This window comes from Rhinopithecus bieti, unplaced genomic scaffold (assembly GCF_001698545.2).
Source record: "Rhinopithecus bieti isolate Rb0 unplaced genomic scaffold, ASM169854v2 scaffold_9997, whole genome shotgun sequence".
Taxonomy (NCBI): domain Eukaryota; kingdom Metazoa; phylum Chordata; class Mammalia; order Primates; family Cercopithecidae; genus Rhinopithecus; species Rhinopithecus bieti.
Window position 1 is genome coordinate 1,904,193 of NW_016806398.1, and position 18,806 is coordinate 1,922,998.

Sequence of the window (18,806 nt, forward strand, 5' to 3'; positions counted from 1 at the left end):
AATCAGTGACCCAGGCTCAGAAGAAATAATTGTGCCCTGCTGTGCCCAGGGAGGTCAGGGCAGACAGCCCACAAATGCCTGAAATAATTCCCCTGTCCTTTGTTGCACCAAACACTTCCCCAAGGTTTCACTTCGGCTGCAGCCACATCCCCAGAACCAGCTGCCTGGAGCTGGAAAGCCTCAGCGGTTTCTCTGCATGGCCCTGGACAGCCCATCCCCTGGGACCTTTCCCTGGAAGGAAAGTGCTCACTGGCCTTCACCTTGTGTCCAGTGCAACTGCTGGGCCCCTGCCCAGGGCCAGAAGCCCTCGGTCTGGGCTGGCTTCTCCTCACCCTTGGGAAAGGGAGTAGGTGGGCTGTCTAGTGCAGCCCAGGTCAAACTTGGCCCAAGAACACGACTCCAGGAGACTCCAGTGTAGATACATGGGCTTTACAAACATCTGATTTATAAATCTCTCTTGCTAACTGCATCCGCCCAGAGCCCCGATGGCTGCTGTGGCTGTAGAGGGGTTGGAGGCCCCAGCTTTGTGTGTTCTGAAGTGGAGAGCTGACCCTGGCAGAATAAACCCAGGCAGGGCCCTACCTCCTCCTCTCTGTGGGTGACCAGCATCCTAAGGGCCAGTGGCTAGTTCAGTCCTGGGTTCGCCCCTTGTGCCCTTAGCCCGTTGGCTTAAGGGACCAGGAAGGAAGGAAGGAAGGAGGGATTCCATAGTTCTGGCTGAGGGGAGGAACCTGGAGACAAGGATTTGGGGATAAAAGCTTTGCAGTCCCCTGGGTCAGACACATCAAGACCCTCCCTTTGTCTCCCCCAACATCCACAGTGTGGGGCTTACAGGTTCCAACAGAGAAGACTGCCTTGAGGGACAGTATCTGTGGTCACGGCCTGGACTTTCTGGGCAGAAGCAGGTCAGGTCAGGTGCAGGGAGACAGGCAACTGTCCAGGAGAAGTGAGAGGCCCTCCGGCCTGGGACTAACAGAGGTCCTCCCATCCTGTGTCCACATCCTGTTCCTTTCACACGTGCCTCCCATGCCAGGGCCCACCAGCCACAGCAGTTTGAAGGGGCCATGTTGAAGAGTGATGTTTTGAAGACTCTTGAACTGAAAGACAAAAATGTTTAAATTGCAGGGTGTGAGCTGCAGGTGCACAGGCCAGCGTCAGCTGGTGGATGGACACGTTGCTCACGAGATTTTTTTTTAATTTTATTTTTTTGAGACAGGGTCTCGCTCTGTCACCTAGACTGGAGTTCAGTGCCATGATCTTGGCTCACTGAATCCTTGACTTCCTGGGCTGAGGTGATCCTCCCACCTCAGCCTCCTGAGGAGCTGGGGACTACAGGCGCGTGCCACCATGCCTGGCTAATTTTGTATTTTGTTTTGAGACACGGTTTCACCATGTTGCCCGGGCTAGTCTTGAACTCCTGAGCTTAAGCGATCCTCCCATCTTGGCTTCAAAAGTCTCGGGATTACAGACATGAGCCACCACGCCTGGCCGAGGTATTTTTTCACAGCTCTGAATTCGTCACTTGAAAACTGAGTTGCCACATAAAAATCTGGGTTTCTCAGTTCTCTTAAAAATAATTGGCATCCTGATGCCAACCATGAGCTGGGGCTTAGCAGAGATGTCCCCCGGAAGGGCCTCACCTCGTGTAACTAGCTCTGCTCGCCGACCTGCCTGGCTCAGGGGCATCTGACTCTGTGACACTTAATACAACTTTTCACTAAAAATAAATGAAAAAATCAATGTCCCCTAGCTTTTAACCCTCAGGGGTGGGATGGGGGAGCAGCACCTTGTGACCCTGAGTCTGAGGAATTCACAATGCTCATCTCAGAAGGCTCCAGGAAATCTTTCTCAGCACAGTGGACACCCCTACCTTGAAGATTCACTCCATTCTTAAATAGTCTCACCTCAAATTTCTCTTTCAAAGGTGCTGGGCACACTCATTTATTTCCATTACAAAATAAATGTAGCTGCAGCTGCTTAATAAAGAAACGTCTTTTTTTCCCCTCCTTTTTAAAGCATTTTTTTTTTTTTTCAATTGAGGCTGCTCCTTCAGCTGTGAGGGCTCCCGGGCCATGCTCTGGCCTTATTTGACTGCGATGTTCAAGAGCGTGGAGGAGGATTTCTTCGGCCACAGCAGGACTCCTGACTTTTCATTGTAGGCTACATAGAAACTCCTCTATTAAACTTCAATCGTCAGCTCAGAATGTCCACATCAGCATGAAACTCCTAAGGCAGGATGGTTTTGAGGGTAGGGCTGGTGCTCCAATAGCCTCTTCATGCTGTTACACGTGTGGTTTGATGAAAGTTTTTCAGGTGATCAAGCAACACATCCTCTACTTAGAAGCAGAGTTGCCCACACCTGGTAAAGATGGTGTCAAGCCTGGGGTGTCTGTCACTCACTCACCTGGATGGCAGGATGGCAGTTTCACCTCTTAAAGGGTTGTTCTAGCGGTGGGCCCACTAGGAGGAGTGTCACCCCCTCCTGCTCAGGCCCCAGTTTGCCTGCTGGTCTCTCTTCTCCCTTGACTTGCCTTTGGTTTGCTTCTATTCCAGAAGAGCATTGGTGTCCGCACATCTGAATGGCATCAGACTTGGTGAGCCCACCAAGTCTGGTCTCTAGCAGCTCATGGTGGAGGGCACCGATTCCTAATTTGTTCAGAGTCCCTCACGCCACCAGAAATTTGGCAAAACCCACAGACACTCTTCCCCAGCACATGGACGATACACACAACAGTTATAACATCACACGCACCGTTTAGGGGGCCAAAGCCACTAGGTAAAGGGGCACAGGAGCCTCGCAGATGACTGCAGGGCAGGGCCAACCTGCACATATGCCTGAGGCACTAGACCTGGAGGATGGAGACTAAATCCATCCCTTCTTCCACGGGACAATGCTCCACAAGCCCAGGAGGGTCTCATCTTCCTCGACCATGTCCCTCCCTCATTTATCAAACACTGGCTGGGCCAGGTCTGGTGCAAGAGATAAGCTGTGAGTTCACAGGTAAGTCACTGATACCAGCATCACCACAGGTAAGTCAAGTGTCCTGCTGCGACGGATGTGTGCTGTCACCCCAGGTCTCTGGCCCATCTCCACTCAGGTGCTCTGCTCCTAACTGAACAGTATGGCCCAACCTCGAACCCAAGAAAAAAACACCACACGCTGCATCTTCCTAAAGGTTGTTTTATTGTAAAACCATAAATACAACACTGACATGAAATCATTTAAGCAACTGATCCTCTCTCACCGTTAAAAGGTATCTTTTTGCCTTGGCATCAACCAACTAGGAAATAGTGCTGCAAGAATTCGGGGGGGCAGGGGAGGTACTGAATCCTGGGCTGGGGCTTTTGGCGACTTAAGGAACCGAGTGGAACCTTCCTCTTCTCCCTGGGAATGTTCCACTTTTGGACAAGAACAGACAGGTAAAAACAGCAACATTAAACAGCTCAGTTTTAAATTTTATTACTTTGTAAAAATCTTTTTTTCTGTTCCTTTCCTCCATTTGACATCAGTAAAAGTTTTGAACATCATGAAACTGATTTGGCTGTAAATGGAGAAACGGTACCAAAGTGAAGTGAAACAAAAACCCAAAAGGACAAACAGAAAACCCTAAATAAACCCTCAAGTTTGGTCTCGGGGGTTTACATATCACAACAAGAACCGTCAACTCAACCCCCATGCAATGTGACTCCCTGGAGAACTGTTGGATCCACACCGATACAGGAGACCGCACACAACGTCTTTTGTTAATTAACACAGCAAGTGTGACACTAGGTAACTTTTTTTTTTTTTTTTTAAATACAGTACATGGTACACAGGGTCCCCAAGATGGCCCTGCATAAACCCCTCGTGAAGACTTGAGCCAAGCACCGGCTGTTTATAAAAATATTGTGTTGCTACAAAAGCTATAAATTAGGATGGCTATCCGGTATTAAGAAATATTAAACACATAAAACTTATAAGGATTAAGAAAAATATTCTTAATACCTGTAGAAAACTCTGGCCTAAAAGATATCTTTTTTTTTTTGTGTTTGTTTTGTAAATTTTTTTTGTATTTTTTTTTTTAAGATGACTTAAGTTTCTTGCACTCGAAGAGAGAGACACAGTCAGATGTGTCTGTGGTATTGCCTAGAACGTCTTAACTACTGAGAAAGGATGCGGGGGTACACGCACATGGTTACTGAGTCGGGGGTGGGGAGGAGGGCACCAAGGCTTTCTCAAGATTTACCTGATGTGAACGAATCACTGGCGTGAAGTTGTGGGGAAAAGAAAAAGGCTGGATCAGAAAACAACTGAAAATAATTTACGCTTCTTAAAAAATATCTCTGCTTCGGGTGGTTGTACAAAATGATTTCCTGATGCTTGGGATCTGAATGGCCCTGGACAAGCTGCCTGGGCCAGCCCCGCCGTGCGGCCCTCGCTCTCTCCTGGCTGGCGAGGCCCAGCCTCGGGTCAGTCCACGAGCTCGTTTCACCGCGTGGGATGCCGCCCACCCTGGCTGGGCGGGAGGGAAGGTCCTAGGCGGAGACCGGCTGGCACCTGGGTTGTGGGAGGAGCCCCTCCTTCCGGCTGGTCTCAGACTTCATCATCTGTGCCAACCTGGAATTCAGGAAGCGCCACAGGAATCCCAGGCCCCTGAGGTTGCGGACAAGGCTGGGCTGTGCCCCTTTAAGGAATTTTGGTTAGAAGAGTCAAGGTGCCCCCATGGGACGCACGGTTGGGCAGGGCCCTTGTGGGTCGTGATGCTAACGCCCAAATGCAAACCTAGCAAATCCTTCTCTGTACAAGAGTTGACTCTTTAAAGCCACACCCGTCGGGGGCGGGGGAATGAATATGTCGAACAGTGACCTGACAATCTTCACCCTCATTAAAGTGGGAGTGGGCGCCTCTTCCACAGAAACCACTGGGCTCCTTTGGTGAAAGCCAGGGCTCCCCCGACCACAACCCTCAAACCCAAATGAGAGAGGAAGAAAAACAACTAGTACAACAAAATCCCCCAGAAAACCCTGAAAAGGCCAAACTAGGAGGGGAACGTTAAGAGGGAAAACACTGTATCATTGGTTCACCATAACTGGCCTAGCAAACATTAGCCACAGTGAAAGGGAGGGGCCGACTCCTTCCCAGTTCTTCCACCGGCCCAGCTGGACACAGGGGCTGGAGCAGGGCTGGCGGGGATAGGAGCTCCCACCTACTGGCTCCAGGGGATGGCTGGACCTTACTTAGTCTCTTGTTCTGTCTAAATCATCGGCCTTGTTAGGAGCCCTCCTTAAGATGCATCCCAGAGATAGAGGCATTGCCGCTGTTCCCAAGGCGAGAGCAAAGCTATGAACTTGGGGTAGCTCACTGGGACACCTCCTCTTCCAGCATATCCATCACGATGACAAGACGAGGGGAGTGTCCCCAGTGCAGCCATCTCAGCCTGCTCCAGCCACATCCCATCTTCATTTCAAACCTTCCCGATGACCCTGTGGTCCCCAGAGAGCATGTGCTATATCCCTAATGTCTCTCCAGGAGCCCACTCTTCAAGGAGTCCAGCTCAAGTTCAGGCGAAGCAGGTGGCCTTGCTCAAAAATAGGGGACTCCTAAAGGCAGAGGTTCAGCTTCACGGTGGAAACACGCCTTGTAGACTTTTCCTCTGGTGTTTCTTTGAAAGTGCAGGAGACAAAGGGTCAAACTGAAAGAGAGGACTCTTACCAGCCTACACACCTGGTGGCTTCCTCGAATCCTGGAGACTCACGGCTTCTCATCTGTGTCACTGCACTGCCCTCCTGTCCTTGCCAGGAACCCTGGTACCCTTTCCCCAGCCAAAAACCAATCCCCAGGCATCAAGTGTGAAGCTGCCGAGCACGATGGTGGCGAAGCTTCCTCACTGGTGATTCGGCAGGTGGCCTCTGTGCGGAGAACCCCCAGAGATGAAGTGCGGGCAGTTCTGCTCAGGTGGCATGCGTTTTGTTTCCTGGTTACTAAATGCCATTAGAGGGAGGCCTGGCTGGCTGAGCCAGGCATCGGGAAGTGGAGAACTGTGCCAGAACAAGGGCATCCACCCATGGCCTGGATGGTACCACTGCTCTTGATGGACCCGAGATTCCTCGGGTTACTCCTCGGCACCACCCACAACGCTGCGTTTCTTGGCTTGGGCTTTGTTGGTGAAGCAAACTGACCTCAGATGAGGGGGAAAAACTTGCCAGGTGGAGGTGTGTTTTCTCTACCTCCCCCTTTGGGTCCATGTATGTCAAAACAAAGGCCATTTCTGTCCTGGGGACCACATGGCTCGAGGCGAGTTGTCTCCACATCAGCAGGCCGCCACCTTAGGCTGCTAAGAATATGGTAGAAAGGGCCCAACTTCCTGGTCCCAGATCCCCCAAAGGCCTGTGATGGAAAATCTACAGTGGCACCAGAACTGGGAGGCAGATGACAAAATCCTTCCCAAAGTGAAGGTCAGGCTGGACACTGGGAGATGAACTGGAAGAGCCTGTCTCAATCCTTTGGCTGAACTAGAATTTGGTGAGGTGGATATTGCTGGAGATAAAGGGGCCAGTGGCTGGATCAGTGAGATCTTTGGGTTTTATTAAGCTGTTAGTTGCAGCAGGATGTGCACTCTGAGAACAGCCTGTCTGAGAAGAGGGCACCTTGGTACAGCCTTTCCTGTTGGTGACACCAGTTTCCGGAGGGAACCAGAGGTTGCAAGAGATAAATGATCATCCGCTATCTTGTTATCTAACTGGACAAGGCAGCCCAGCGGACAGCTTTCTGAGTAACTAGTGGCATTCACATCAAACCTGCAGAGGTAAGCCAGCCCCCAAGTATTGAACTGAGGTGGAAAAGAAGGGAAAGGGAGGTAAAAACCTATGATCAAATCTCTTCCTGGAGGACAGACATCCCATGCTTCAAAGAGGAGAATGCTGAGTCCTCTAAATGCACATCTGGGCTTAGTCCGATGGCTTTCCCAGAAAGTGAAATGCCTATTTTATAATCAACTGGCCCAATAATGGGGCACCACCAGCACATCTTTGCTCCAAGTAGAGGGAGGATGGGCTCCCAGGCTCTGCTCTCACCTACCACACAAACTGGGCAGCTCCTATCCTTGTGCGGGTCAAAGTGCCGGTCACGGTCCCTTCCCCAGCAGTCAAGCAAGGCTAGGGGGACCTTTTGCTGTAGGCATCTGTCGATCATCAGCGATGCTGAGCCACCTTCCAGAACACCTCCAAAGGCCCAACTGAGAAGTCTGCTATGTTTCTTTCCATATTCCCTAGGAAGTGACATGAGGTTCCTGTCTGGATTTCTCTCCGTTCTTGCTCCAGTGTGGATGGCAGCTCTTCTCTGATAGTGGGTTCAGCCCCCCAGTTGGAAATGTTGTGGAGGGAATAGCTAGAAATTCTCCAGGAGAGGAAATGGCACGGTAGTTCCTGAGACCACAGCTTGCTGGAGCAAACGTGGAAATGGCCCACTTTGATCCATTTCAGTGTGTCCAAGACTCGAGGGGAGAGCTGGGTGAGTTCTCATGAGGCGAAGTGTGCAGGCTTGGCTCCCAAACACTACGCTCCAGGTCCACGATCCTAAGCCTTCATGAGGTTTGCAATCAACTTTACTCCCTGCTCCCGTCATGGACCCAGGGGAGAGGGCTGTGGTACAGTGCTTTTTGTAGTCGAGGTATCTCACAGTTGAGTAATGCTTTATTATCGGGAAGGGGTGGAGTTGACTTGGCCAACCCCAAGATGATAGAAGATGCCTCTGCAAACAGCCTCCTGCCATGATGGTCATTCTCAGCCTGAAGCCTTAGTGTAACCACCCCATCCCATGGCTAAGAGTCACCAGGGGAGTGAGACCACCAGCACGTTATTCACTGAAAGGTGTGGTGGGGGTGCAGCACTGATTTGTGACAGAACCACCTCTTGTGAAGGGAATGGGGTGTCACCCTTGGCATCTGAACTGTGTGTGTAGAACCTAATTTGCTCACGGCTGGGGGAACAGGAGAGAAAAGCCTGAAGACATCTTTCACAGCATCGAGTCGAACATGGCCGAACGCCATCCACCCTCGGAACATCAACTGTTGGGGCCACAAGGCACCATGCTCACCGCCGTCCGGGAAGGAAGTCGGAGGTGTGAGTGGGGACCCCGGCTTCCAGGAGCCTCAGGGTCCTGGGAAGTGAGGAGAGGCTGTGGCAGGTCTGAGGTGTGGTAGATGTGACTATGGGTTGACTTTGGAGTCCCTGTGGACTGCCAGGGTTGGGGAGGGGGTGAGTAGTGTGATGCACACTGGGTACCACGCACACTGACACTCAGTACCACGCAAAGCGGACCAGGAGGGCAGCTCTGGCGCTTACATTCAGAGCTCCCAAACCACTGCTTCCCCTATGGCCACCAAACCCCACAGCTGTGGAACCCGTGACTCCTCCCCAACCCCTGGTCTCCAAATAGCACAGCCAAGAACCCGGTCTTGGCCGTTCAAATATGTGAAAACTGAACTGTACAGGGAAGGCCAAGAAAGACCGTAGGATACTGAGTATACCACTGAGATGAGCTAGTTTACAGTGTGACTTGAGGAATAAAAGGGGCAAATAAAAAAACAAAACTCCAAAACATAAGTTATAGACATTCAGTGCCTCCTAGCAGAGTCTAAATCAAATCTGAAGAAACAAAATGAACCCCAAACAAGGTAAAATTGCTAAAATGTTAGGGAGAGAAATTATTAGGGAGTGGAGACTGTATCTATACTTCTCTGAAAATGTCTTTTCTCCTCTCTTATATTAAAAAGCAAAATGTCAGCTTTATACTCTTTAAGTCTCCTTTCCTGATTTGGGGAGATAGATAGGTGTGTTTCTAAGGCGGCTGCCCCGGGACACCCAAGGGGTATCTCAAAGGCAGCAGCTCAATGCCCTGAAGGTGAATGAGAAACAAAGTCCAGTGCAGAAACCGTCCATCTGATGCAGTGTGGAGAGTCCACAGCAGAGCAGCTGAGGGTGTGTGGGGGGTGCACAATGGGATCAGGAGGGTGGGAGGGCTGGGAGAGGGTCGAGGGAAAAGGGGGACCGGGGTGAAGGACAGAGAGCGTCAAGTCACTTCAGATCTCAGCTGCCTGAACATTTCACAACATCAGCTTTCTGCCAATCTGCACACCTGAAAGCGGAGTCTTCTAAAGCCCCCTTACTGAGAAAAGGAGTTTGTGAAACATCTCCCTCTTTCCCAATCGCTCAGCTTTCCTGACACGCCCAGTTCAACGCACACACGTCCGAGAACAGGCATGTGTACACGCACCAGGGTCGTGTGTGTGTGTGTGTGCGTGTGTGTGTCCGAAGTTTCTCTGGCCATGCAGATGAGCAGAGACACTCCCACACCCCCACAACCACAGCACATGTGTTCAGACACGTGCACACACGTGTGGCTGTGCACACACACGCACACACACACATATTAAAAAAAGCACTTAAGTTTCCAGGGGGCATTTATAATGAGGTCCACAGTGTTTAGAACTTAAATTCCTTTTCTTTGTTTGTGACAGTGTTGTGTGTTTTTTTTCTAATGTTATCTTCTCTTTTTCTTTTTTTTTCCCCGAAGTCAAGTCTTAAAGCATGTTGGATTTCAGAAACATGAGTTTATTCATATCTTCTGGACTGAGCAGCCGCCTCCGTTTGATTAGAAGCGCTTGTTCACACATATTTACACACCCGCTTCTGGCGCCCACGGCCGGAACCGCCAGGAGCCAGAAGGCGAGCTTGGCGAGTTTTGTGTGCTTTTGGGTAACGCACGACCAGTACTGGAAGAGATCAGGGGTAGCCTGGAACAGGGGCTCCTGCAGGTAATCGTACACTTCATTTTTGCCCAGCCGATCATCTTCCTGAGCTGCCGGGTTCTCGCCGGCGGCAGAGCGGGGTTTCTTGGCAGCGGGCTCGAAGTCAGCCTCCTCGGCCCAGGACTCCTTCACCTCGTTGATGAGCTCACAGACCTTGCCTATGATCTCCTCGTGCTGGTAGGGCGGCACAGGCCGCAGCTTCTGCTGCGGGTCCAGGATCATGGCCACCTTGTGGGCCGAGTGCACCTTGAAGTTCTCTTTGAGCGCCTCCAGGAAGAGGTGGCAGAGCTTGCTGACAGTGCCTGCGTCATTGGCCTTGGCCGTGAACAGCTTCTCCAGCCTGACGTAGGTGGGCAGCACGAGCTGCAGGGTGGGCTGGCTCTCATTGCTCAGCTCAATGACTGCCTGCTTCACCGGCGTCAGGATGGCTGCCAGGTTGCTGAGCAGGTGCTTGTTGAGGCTCTGGATGAGGTTCATCTTCTTGGCCCGGCTGTAGAACTCGCAGATCTGCTCGTAGCGCTCGTGCACCAGCAACAGTGAGTCCGTCACCGAGTTCCAGCAGGGCGGTGGCGACGTCTCCTCCAGCGACCCGAAGGTCTCCTTGGCCAGGCCCGTGGAGCCCGCCAGGTCCTCACACACGTTGAGCAGCTCGATGACCTCGTGCATGCTGCGGGCCTGCAGCGTCCGCTTGCTCAGCACGCTCTGCACCACCGAGTTCAAGGCACAGGCTGAGCAGCGAAGGCACATACCGGCCTTGGAGAAGGCGGACGTGCTCACCCGGCAATCCGTCACATACACTGTCCTGATCTCCGACATCACAAACTCCGACAGCACGTTCTGCACCCAGTGGTGCACAAGGTCGCCGCTGTCGCGAATGTCCGCACCCTTCACACCCAGCACGTAGCTCTTGATGTGGTTGCCCTCGGCCTGGTAGGCCGTGAGGATGTAGCAGGAGTCAGGGCCGACACTCTGGGAGTGGCAGGTGACACCGATGCCTAGGCAGGCATTGCTGCCCAAGGCACAGGTCACTTTCACCTTCACCTGGTTGTACATGCGTGGCAGGTGCTTCAGCGCCAGCGTGTTGAAGTTGCCCAGGATTTCAGTGACTGAGAAGGCCCCATAGCGGGCACCACTGTCTACTAAGGTCTGGGCCAACTTCAGGAACTCCTTCCCGCTGACCACGCTCAGTGCACCCAGGTCGGCACACATGACCCTCAACAGCCGCTCTGCAATGTTCTGCCGCTCCTTTTCGGGGATCATGCTGTTGGGTGTTAAACCACTGGTAGTGGCTGGCAGAGGACACAAAGAGAGATGGGATTAATTCTGGCATTCAAGGCTGCTTGGAGTGGCAGTAGCCTAATACTCTAAACATCTAGTATTGGGAATGGCAAATAGATTTCCTTTTGCACACACATTGGTGGTGCTGGCTGCCTTTAATATGTGACGGTCTCACAGGGATAAAGTTATATGATTGATTAGTAAGGCCTGCCATGGGCATGGGAATAGAATATAGTGGTATGTATATAACATAATTGTGGTCTATGTCACTCATCTAGACCTTTGAAGCCAACTAGTCTAATTTCTTCCTCAATATAGGAATCTCCTCTAATATGGGGAATCTTTAGGAAATAAAATACATGAGATCATCATGTCAGGAAAAAGCAACCAGCAGAAATTGTGGAGAGGTGGGTTCTAGTTCTGATTCTGGCACAAACTGGTGCTTTCTGATCACACACAAAAGTCACCTCCTCTCCCTGGGCCTCCTTCTGCCCATCCCCTGAGTTAAGAACTCCTGCAAACAAGGTCTTAGGTGTAAAAGTGCTTTGGAAACTATCATGCACCATCTTACAACATCACAGGAAGCACAAATGGTGGGAATGGGGCGCAGAGAGGAACAATGGGAGCATAAGGGGACCCTCAGGTCCAGCCCTGCTTGGGGAGACCTACTGTTATTGGCGCTGTTCCTCTGGACCTGAGGTTTCCACTTCTCTTCTACAACAGCAGGTGGCGATCGGGACTGGTTGGAGGCGATGTTGTTTTCATTGTCAGCTGTGGGCACAAAGGGGACAGTGTGTAACCTGGAAGGGTAAGAGGCCTGTTGATGAACAAGATGAGAACTAGAGTGTGGTGGGTAACAGCAGAATGTGGCCACTGGGACTCAGGTTTGGTTTAAAATCATGGCTCCTCCTTAGACAACTATCTATGCTTGCAAAGCCTCATTTTCATCATTTGGAAAAACTAAGGTAATCATATGGACATTACACTACTGCTGATAGGACTAACAAGAGCGAATCCAGGAAGAGCTGAGCACAGCATGTGGTATGGAGCAAACTCTCTGGAAATGGGAAGCACTGGATCCCAAGCCTGGCTGGGAACCCTACACCTACTCCCTGCACACAACCTCAGAGTTCTAGCTGATATGGAGGGAAGGGAGTATCGGTCACACCCCCTAAGTGGCCAAAAACTCCTCACGCTCTCTCACTTCCTCAAAGTTTGCATTTTTAAAGTATATTTACTAGAAATTTTATTAAATGAACAAAACAAAACCAAAGCCATGTGTGACACAAAGTACCAAATTATCACCCCTTACTGTGAGACATAGAAACTGAAGCTCGGATATAAGAAAAGATCACAGAGAAAACAGTAGCAGGGCTGGGACAAAATCCCAGGTTCCCAGTTCCTGGATGTGTCCTCCACATACTTCTCCAGTTTTTGTTAATTGCACATATGCAGTTGTATCCAGTTAAAAGTAATTGGTATATGTCTATTCTCCTGGATGCATGGTTACTCCTTGACATGTTTATGGGATCATTTCTGAATACGACATGGTCTGAGTCACATTCTTGTCACTACACATGGCCATATGTACTTCTATCATATACGATATACCACAGCTTGCTTAACCACACTCCCAAGTCCTAGGTTTCTGGCTCTGCTGTTTTCAGTATTACTGTTCTGCTATGAGCCTGGCTGCCTAATTGTGATCCTGTGATGTAATAATCCAGCAACATAAAGGATTCCATACCATGACCAAGTGGGATTTACTCCAGGAATATAGTTGATTAAACACACAAAAATAAATGTAATACACCATGCTAATGGAGTAAAGGACAAAAATCACATGGTCATCTTAATAGATGCAGAAAAAGCATTTGACAAAATCTAACACCCTTTTCATAATAAAAACACTCAATGAACTAGGAATCGAAGCGAAGTTTTCCAACCTAATAAAGAGCATCTACCAAAACCCCACAGCTGACATCATGCTTACTGAGGAAACACTGAAAGTTTTTTCCGTAAGATCAGGAACAAGGTAAGAACATTCACTTTCACTCTCATTTTTTCTATTCAACATGTAGAGTCATGTTGGACATATATTCTGAGAAATGTGTTGTTAGGAGATTTTGTCATTGTGCAAACATCATAAAGTGTACTTACACAAACCTAGATGGTATATCCTATTATACACCTAGGTTATACGGTATAGCCTACTGCTTCTAGGCTACGAACCTGTACAGTGTGTTACTGTACTGAATACTTCAGGCAACTGTACCACAATGGTAAATATTTGTGTATCTGAACATAAAAAAGGTATAGTAAAGATAGGATATTATAGTTATATGGGACCACTGTCACATATGCAATCTATTATGTACATCATGTGGTACATGACTGTATTAGAAGTTCTAGCTAGAACAATCAGGTAAAAAAAAAACAAAACATCCAGATTGGAATGGAAGAAGTAAAATGATCTCTAACTGCAGATGACATGATTGTATATATAGAAAATCTTATGGAATCCACATACATACAAAACAATTAGAACTAATAAACGATGTCAGCAAGGGTGCAGGATACAAGATCAATATATAAAACAAAATGACAGTTTTCTGTACTAGTGATAAACATCGAAAAGCTGAGTTAAGAAAACAATTCCATTTATAATAGCTTTGAAAATAATTACTTAAGATTAAAATTTAAAAAGTATAAGAATTGAACACTGAAAACTAAAACACTGTTGAAATAACTCAAGTAAGACCTAAGTAAATGAAAAGATATTCCATGTTCACGGACTGGAAGACTTACTGTTAAAATATTAACTCTTTCAGTCCATGAACATGGAATGTCCCAACTCATCTAGATTAAACACAATCCTTATCAAAATCCATATTGTTGTTTTCTGCAAAACTGAGAAGCTGATCCTGAAATTCATACGGAAATGTAAGAGATACAGAATAGCCAAAACAATTTAGAAAAAGGACAAAGTATACTGGAGGAATATACTTCCTGATTTCCAAACTACTACAATGCTATAGTAATTAAGACAGTATAATACTGGCACAGGATAGACACACAGATCAATGGAATACAACTGGAAATACAGAAATAAACACCTACATCTATGGTCAACTGAGTTTTCACAAGGTTATCAGGACAATTCAATGGGGGAAAATAATGGTCTTTTCAACAAAGGGCACTGGGACAACTAGATACCCACATGTAAAAGAATGAAATTGGACTCCCGCCTCACACACATATAAACTCAAAATGGAATACAGACCTAAATGTAAGAGCTAAAACTATAAAATTCTTAGAGGTTTATAAGGAAACATATGAACTGATTAAGTCTTTGTGCTCTTAGGTTAGGCAGTGGTTTCTTGACACCACTGCCTGGATATGGCACCAAAAGCACAGAGAAAAATAGATGAAAGGACTTCAAAATTAAAAACTTTTATACTTTGAAGGACATCAAGAAAGTAAAAAGACAAGACACAGAATGGGAAAGATATTTGCAAATAATCTATAGGGATCTTGTATCTAGAATATATAAAGAACTCTCACAACTCAATAATAAAAGGATACAAAAAAACAATTAAAAATGGGCAAAGGCTGTTCACTGATATCATATACCTAGAAAACCCTCAAGACTCATCTAAAAAGCTCCTAGAACTGATAAATGAATTCATTAAAGTTTCAGGATACAAAATCAATGTACACAAATCAGTAGCACTGCTATACACCAGCAGTGACCAAGTTGAGAACTAAATCAAGAATGCAACCCCTTTTACAAAAGCTGCCAAACAAAACAAAACAAAACAAAAAAACAACAAAAAACAATTTAGGAATACACTTAACCAAGGAGGTGAAAGACCTCTACAAGGAAAACTACTAAACACTGCGGAAAGAAATCACAGATGACACAGACAAATAGAAACACATCCCGTGCTCATGGATGGGTAGAATCAATATTGTGAAAATGACCATACTGCCAAAAGCATCTACAAATTCAATGTGATTCCCATCAAAACAACATCATTATTCTTCACAGAACTAGAAAAAACAATCCTAAAATTTATATGGAACCAAAAAAGAGCTCGCACAGACAAAGCAAAGGTAAGAAAAAAGAACGAATCTGGGGACAACACATTACCGGACTTCAAACTAAACTACAAGGCTATAGTCACCAAAACAGCATAGTACTGGCATAAAAATAGGCACATAGACCAGTAGAACAGAATAGAGAATCCAGAAATAAAGCGAAATACAGCCAACTGATCTTCGACAAAGCAAACAAAAACATAAAGTGAGGAAAGGACACCCTATTCAATGGTGCTGGGATAATTGGCTAGCCACATGCAGAAGAATAAAACTGGATCCTCATCTCTCACCTTACACAAAAAATCAACTCAAGATGGATCAAAGACTTAAATCTAAGGCCCGAAACCATAAAAATTCTAGAAAATCGGAAAACCGCTTCTAGACATTGGCTTAGGCAAAGACTTCATGACCAAGAACACAAAAGCAAATGCACAAAAAACAAAGATAGATAGATGGGACTTAAACACAAAAGCTTCTGCACAGCAAAAGAAATAATCAGCAGAGTAAACAGATAACCCATAGACTGGGATAAAATCTTTGCAAATGCATCTGACAAAGGACTAATATCCAGAATCTATGAGGAATTCAAACAAATCAGCAAGAAAAAACTAAACAATTCCATCAAAAAGTGGCCTAAGGATATGAATAATTCTCAAAAGAAGATAAATGAATGACCAACAAACATATGAAAAAAAGCTCAACATCACTAATTATCAGGGAAATGCAAATCAAAGCCACAGTGCAGTACCACCTTACTCCTGCAAGAATGGCCATAACTTAAAAATCAAAAAATAATAGATGTTGGCAGGGATGTGGTGGAAAGGGAACACTTTTACTTGCACAACCACTATGGAAAACAGCATGGAGGTTCCTTAAAGACCTAAAAGTAGATCTACCATTTCATCCAGCAATCCCATTACTGGGTATATCTTCTTTGGAGAAATGTTTATTCAGATCCTTTGCCAATGTGGTCAATGAGCACAGGAACAGATGCTCAACATTATTAGCTGTCAGAAAAACGTAAATCAAAACCACAATGAAATGCCATTTCACATGCACTAGGATGGCTATTATCAAGAAGGAAGATGATAAAAGGTGTAGACAGGGATATAGAGAAATTAGAATCTTCATACACTGCTGGTAGAAATGTAAAAATGGTGCAGCTACTTTAGGAAACAATCTGGCAATTCCTCACAGGATTAAACAGAATTACCTTACAGCTCAGTATCTCCACTTTCAGGTATATATCCAAGAGAGTTAAAAACATGTGTCTACACATGTGCATGACTTGTACATGAATGTTCACAGCAGCATGATTCATAGTAGCCCCAAACTGGAGATCTAAATGACCGTCAGTTGGTGAATGGATAAACAAATTGTGATATATTTAGACAATGAAATACAACTCAGCAAAATAAAGGAATTATTGATAACACAGAACATGGACAAACCTCAAAAGTATGCTAAGTGAAAGAAGTTAGACACAAGAGGCTAAATACCGTAGAACTCCATATGTAATAAAATCCACTAAAGGCAAAACTACAATGAAAGAAAGCAGGTGTTAGTTGCCAGTAGCTAGGGTAGGAGAAAGGGAATGACTGCAAAGAGGCATGAAGAAACTTTCTGGGTTGATGGTAACATTATTTTTATATTTTAGAGACAGGGTCTTGCTCTGTCACCCCAGGCTGGAGTGCAGTGGCACCATCATAGCTCACTGCAGCCTCAATCTTCCAGGCTCAAGTGATCCTCCCACCTGAGCCTCCTAAGTAGCTGGGACTACAGGGGCATGCTACCATGCATGGCTAATTTTTAAATCTTCAGTAGAGACAGTGTTGCTATGGTGACCAGGGCTGGTCTCAAAACTCCTGGCCTCAAGCAATCTTCCTGCCTCAGCTTCCCAAAGTGTTGGGATGACAGGTGTGAACCACTGCACCAGCTCCACATTTTTTTAATTTTAATTTTTTTATTTTTTTAGAGACAGGGTCATGCTTTGTTGTCCCTGTGCAGGGACTGGTCTCAAATTCCTGGCATCAAGCAATCCTCCCTCCTTAGCTTCCCAAAGTGTTGGGATTACAGGTGTGGGCCACCATGCCCAGCCAAAGTGATATATTTTGATAGTGATGGTAGTTAAACAACAGCATACATTTGTCCAAACCAATCAAACTGTACTCTTCAAATTGGGAAATTTTATTTGTCCAGTAAATTATATCTCTGTAAATCCGATTTTAAAATAAACTGTAAAGAAACCTATGAAGTTGGTAACAGCGATTAGCTTTGAATAGTGACATTACGGCTGATTCTTCATTTTCTAACCTCTCTGCATTTTCCCAATGCAGAGAATGCATTTCTTTTCATAGACAGACTTTACATTCACAAAGACGAAACACAGTTTCCCATGAAAACAAGTAGCCTTTCTTACTTTCTCCACTACAGTGCAGGGATGTGAAAACCCTGGATCTGAACCCAGTTCTGCCATGGTGTGACACTGAATTTGCTACTTCAGCTCTCTGGGTCTCAGTTTTCTCTCTTCCATCCAAACTGCCAGGGCAGGCAGGGTAAGCTGCAGGAATGACTCTTACTCTCTGCCCTTCCGTGGGACTTAGAATTGAGATTCTTCAACTTGCATTAAATAACAATGTAAAATATTGGTTGATTTAAGACTTTTTCTTCTCCATATGCCACAGGTAGCACTCCTGACACAAATGAGTTAAAAGCTCTGTGAAAGCCTTGATTTACAGCTTGAGATGAAAATAAGGTTGCTTCAGTGTGGCTATCCTGTGTGTCCTCCCGCTCCCCCCACATGTACATTTGTAAAGTGCTGGATGCAAAGCTGGAATAAAGGTTGCTTCCCAGAGAGAGACCACTGCAGGCAGGAGAAAGCCGGTATTTCTGACAGGGATGGAAAAAGAGGCATCTGCGGTTGTCGGGTCTTAGAATGTGCCACGGCCCTTGATACTCTACATCTGTCATCTCTGGAACCCTCAACCCAGCCCTGCTGAGAACACCAGTAAACCCACTTCACAGACAGAAGAACTGAAGTCCAGGGAGGTGAAGTGGCTCAAAGGGATTAGAAACTAGGTGTAGTGCTAGGCACGGTGGCCTACGCCTGTAATCCCAGTGCTTTGTGGGGCTGAGCTGGGCAGATCACTTGAGGCCAGGAGTTCAAGACCAGCCTGGCCAACATGGTGAAACCCTGTCTCTACTAAAACTACAAAAATTAGCTGGGTATGGTGGTGCACACCTGTAATCCCAGCTACTAGGGAGGCTGAGGCACAAGAATCGCTTGAGTCCAGAAGGTGGAGGTTGCAGGTATACAGCTGAGATTGTGCCACTGTGCTCCAGCCTGGGCGACAGAGCAAGACTCTGTCTCAGAGAAAAAACAAAAAAACAAAAACAAAAAACAAAACAAAACAAAGAAACGAAAGAAAGAAACCAGGAAAGACAGAAACCAGGAAAGAAAGACAGAAAGAAACCAGGAAAGAAAGAAAGAAACAAAGAAACCAAGAAAGAAAGAAAGAAACCAGGAAAGAAAGAAAGGAAGAAACCAGGAAAGGAAGAAACCAGGAAAGGAAGAAAGGAAGGAACCAGGAAACGAAGAAAGGAAGGAACCAGGAAAGGAAGAAACCAGGAAAGGAAGAA

At 46.7% G+C, this 18,806-nt stretch overlaps 1 protein-coding gene across 12 annotated transcripts in view; it reads right to left on the reverse strand.

Moving 5' to 3' along the window:
• Positions 1-3,165: 3,165 nt before the first annotated feature.
• The window catches only part of ZNF618 (zinc finger protein 618), an 85,857-nt gene continuing 70,216 nt past the window's right edge, over positions 3,166-18,806 (reverse strand). For all 12 annotated transcript variants that reach the window (XM_017875945.1, XM_017875944.1, XM_017875943.1 and 9 more), the window contains 2 exons: positions 11,736-11,837; positions 3,166-11,077 (listed from right to left, as the gene is read on the reverse strand). In XM_017875945.1, coding sequence (XP_017731434.1) covers positions 9,561-11,077; positions 11,736-11,837 — 1,619 coding nt within the window. In that variant the 3' untranslated portion in view covers positions 3,166-9,560. The remainder of the gene's footprint in view (positions 11,078-11,735; positions 11,838-18,806) is intronic.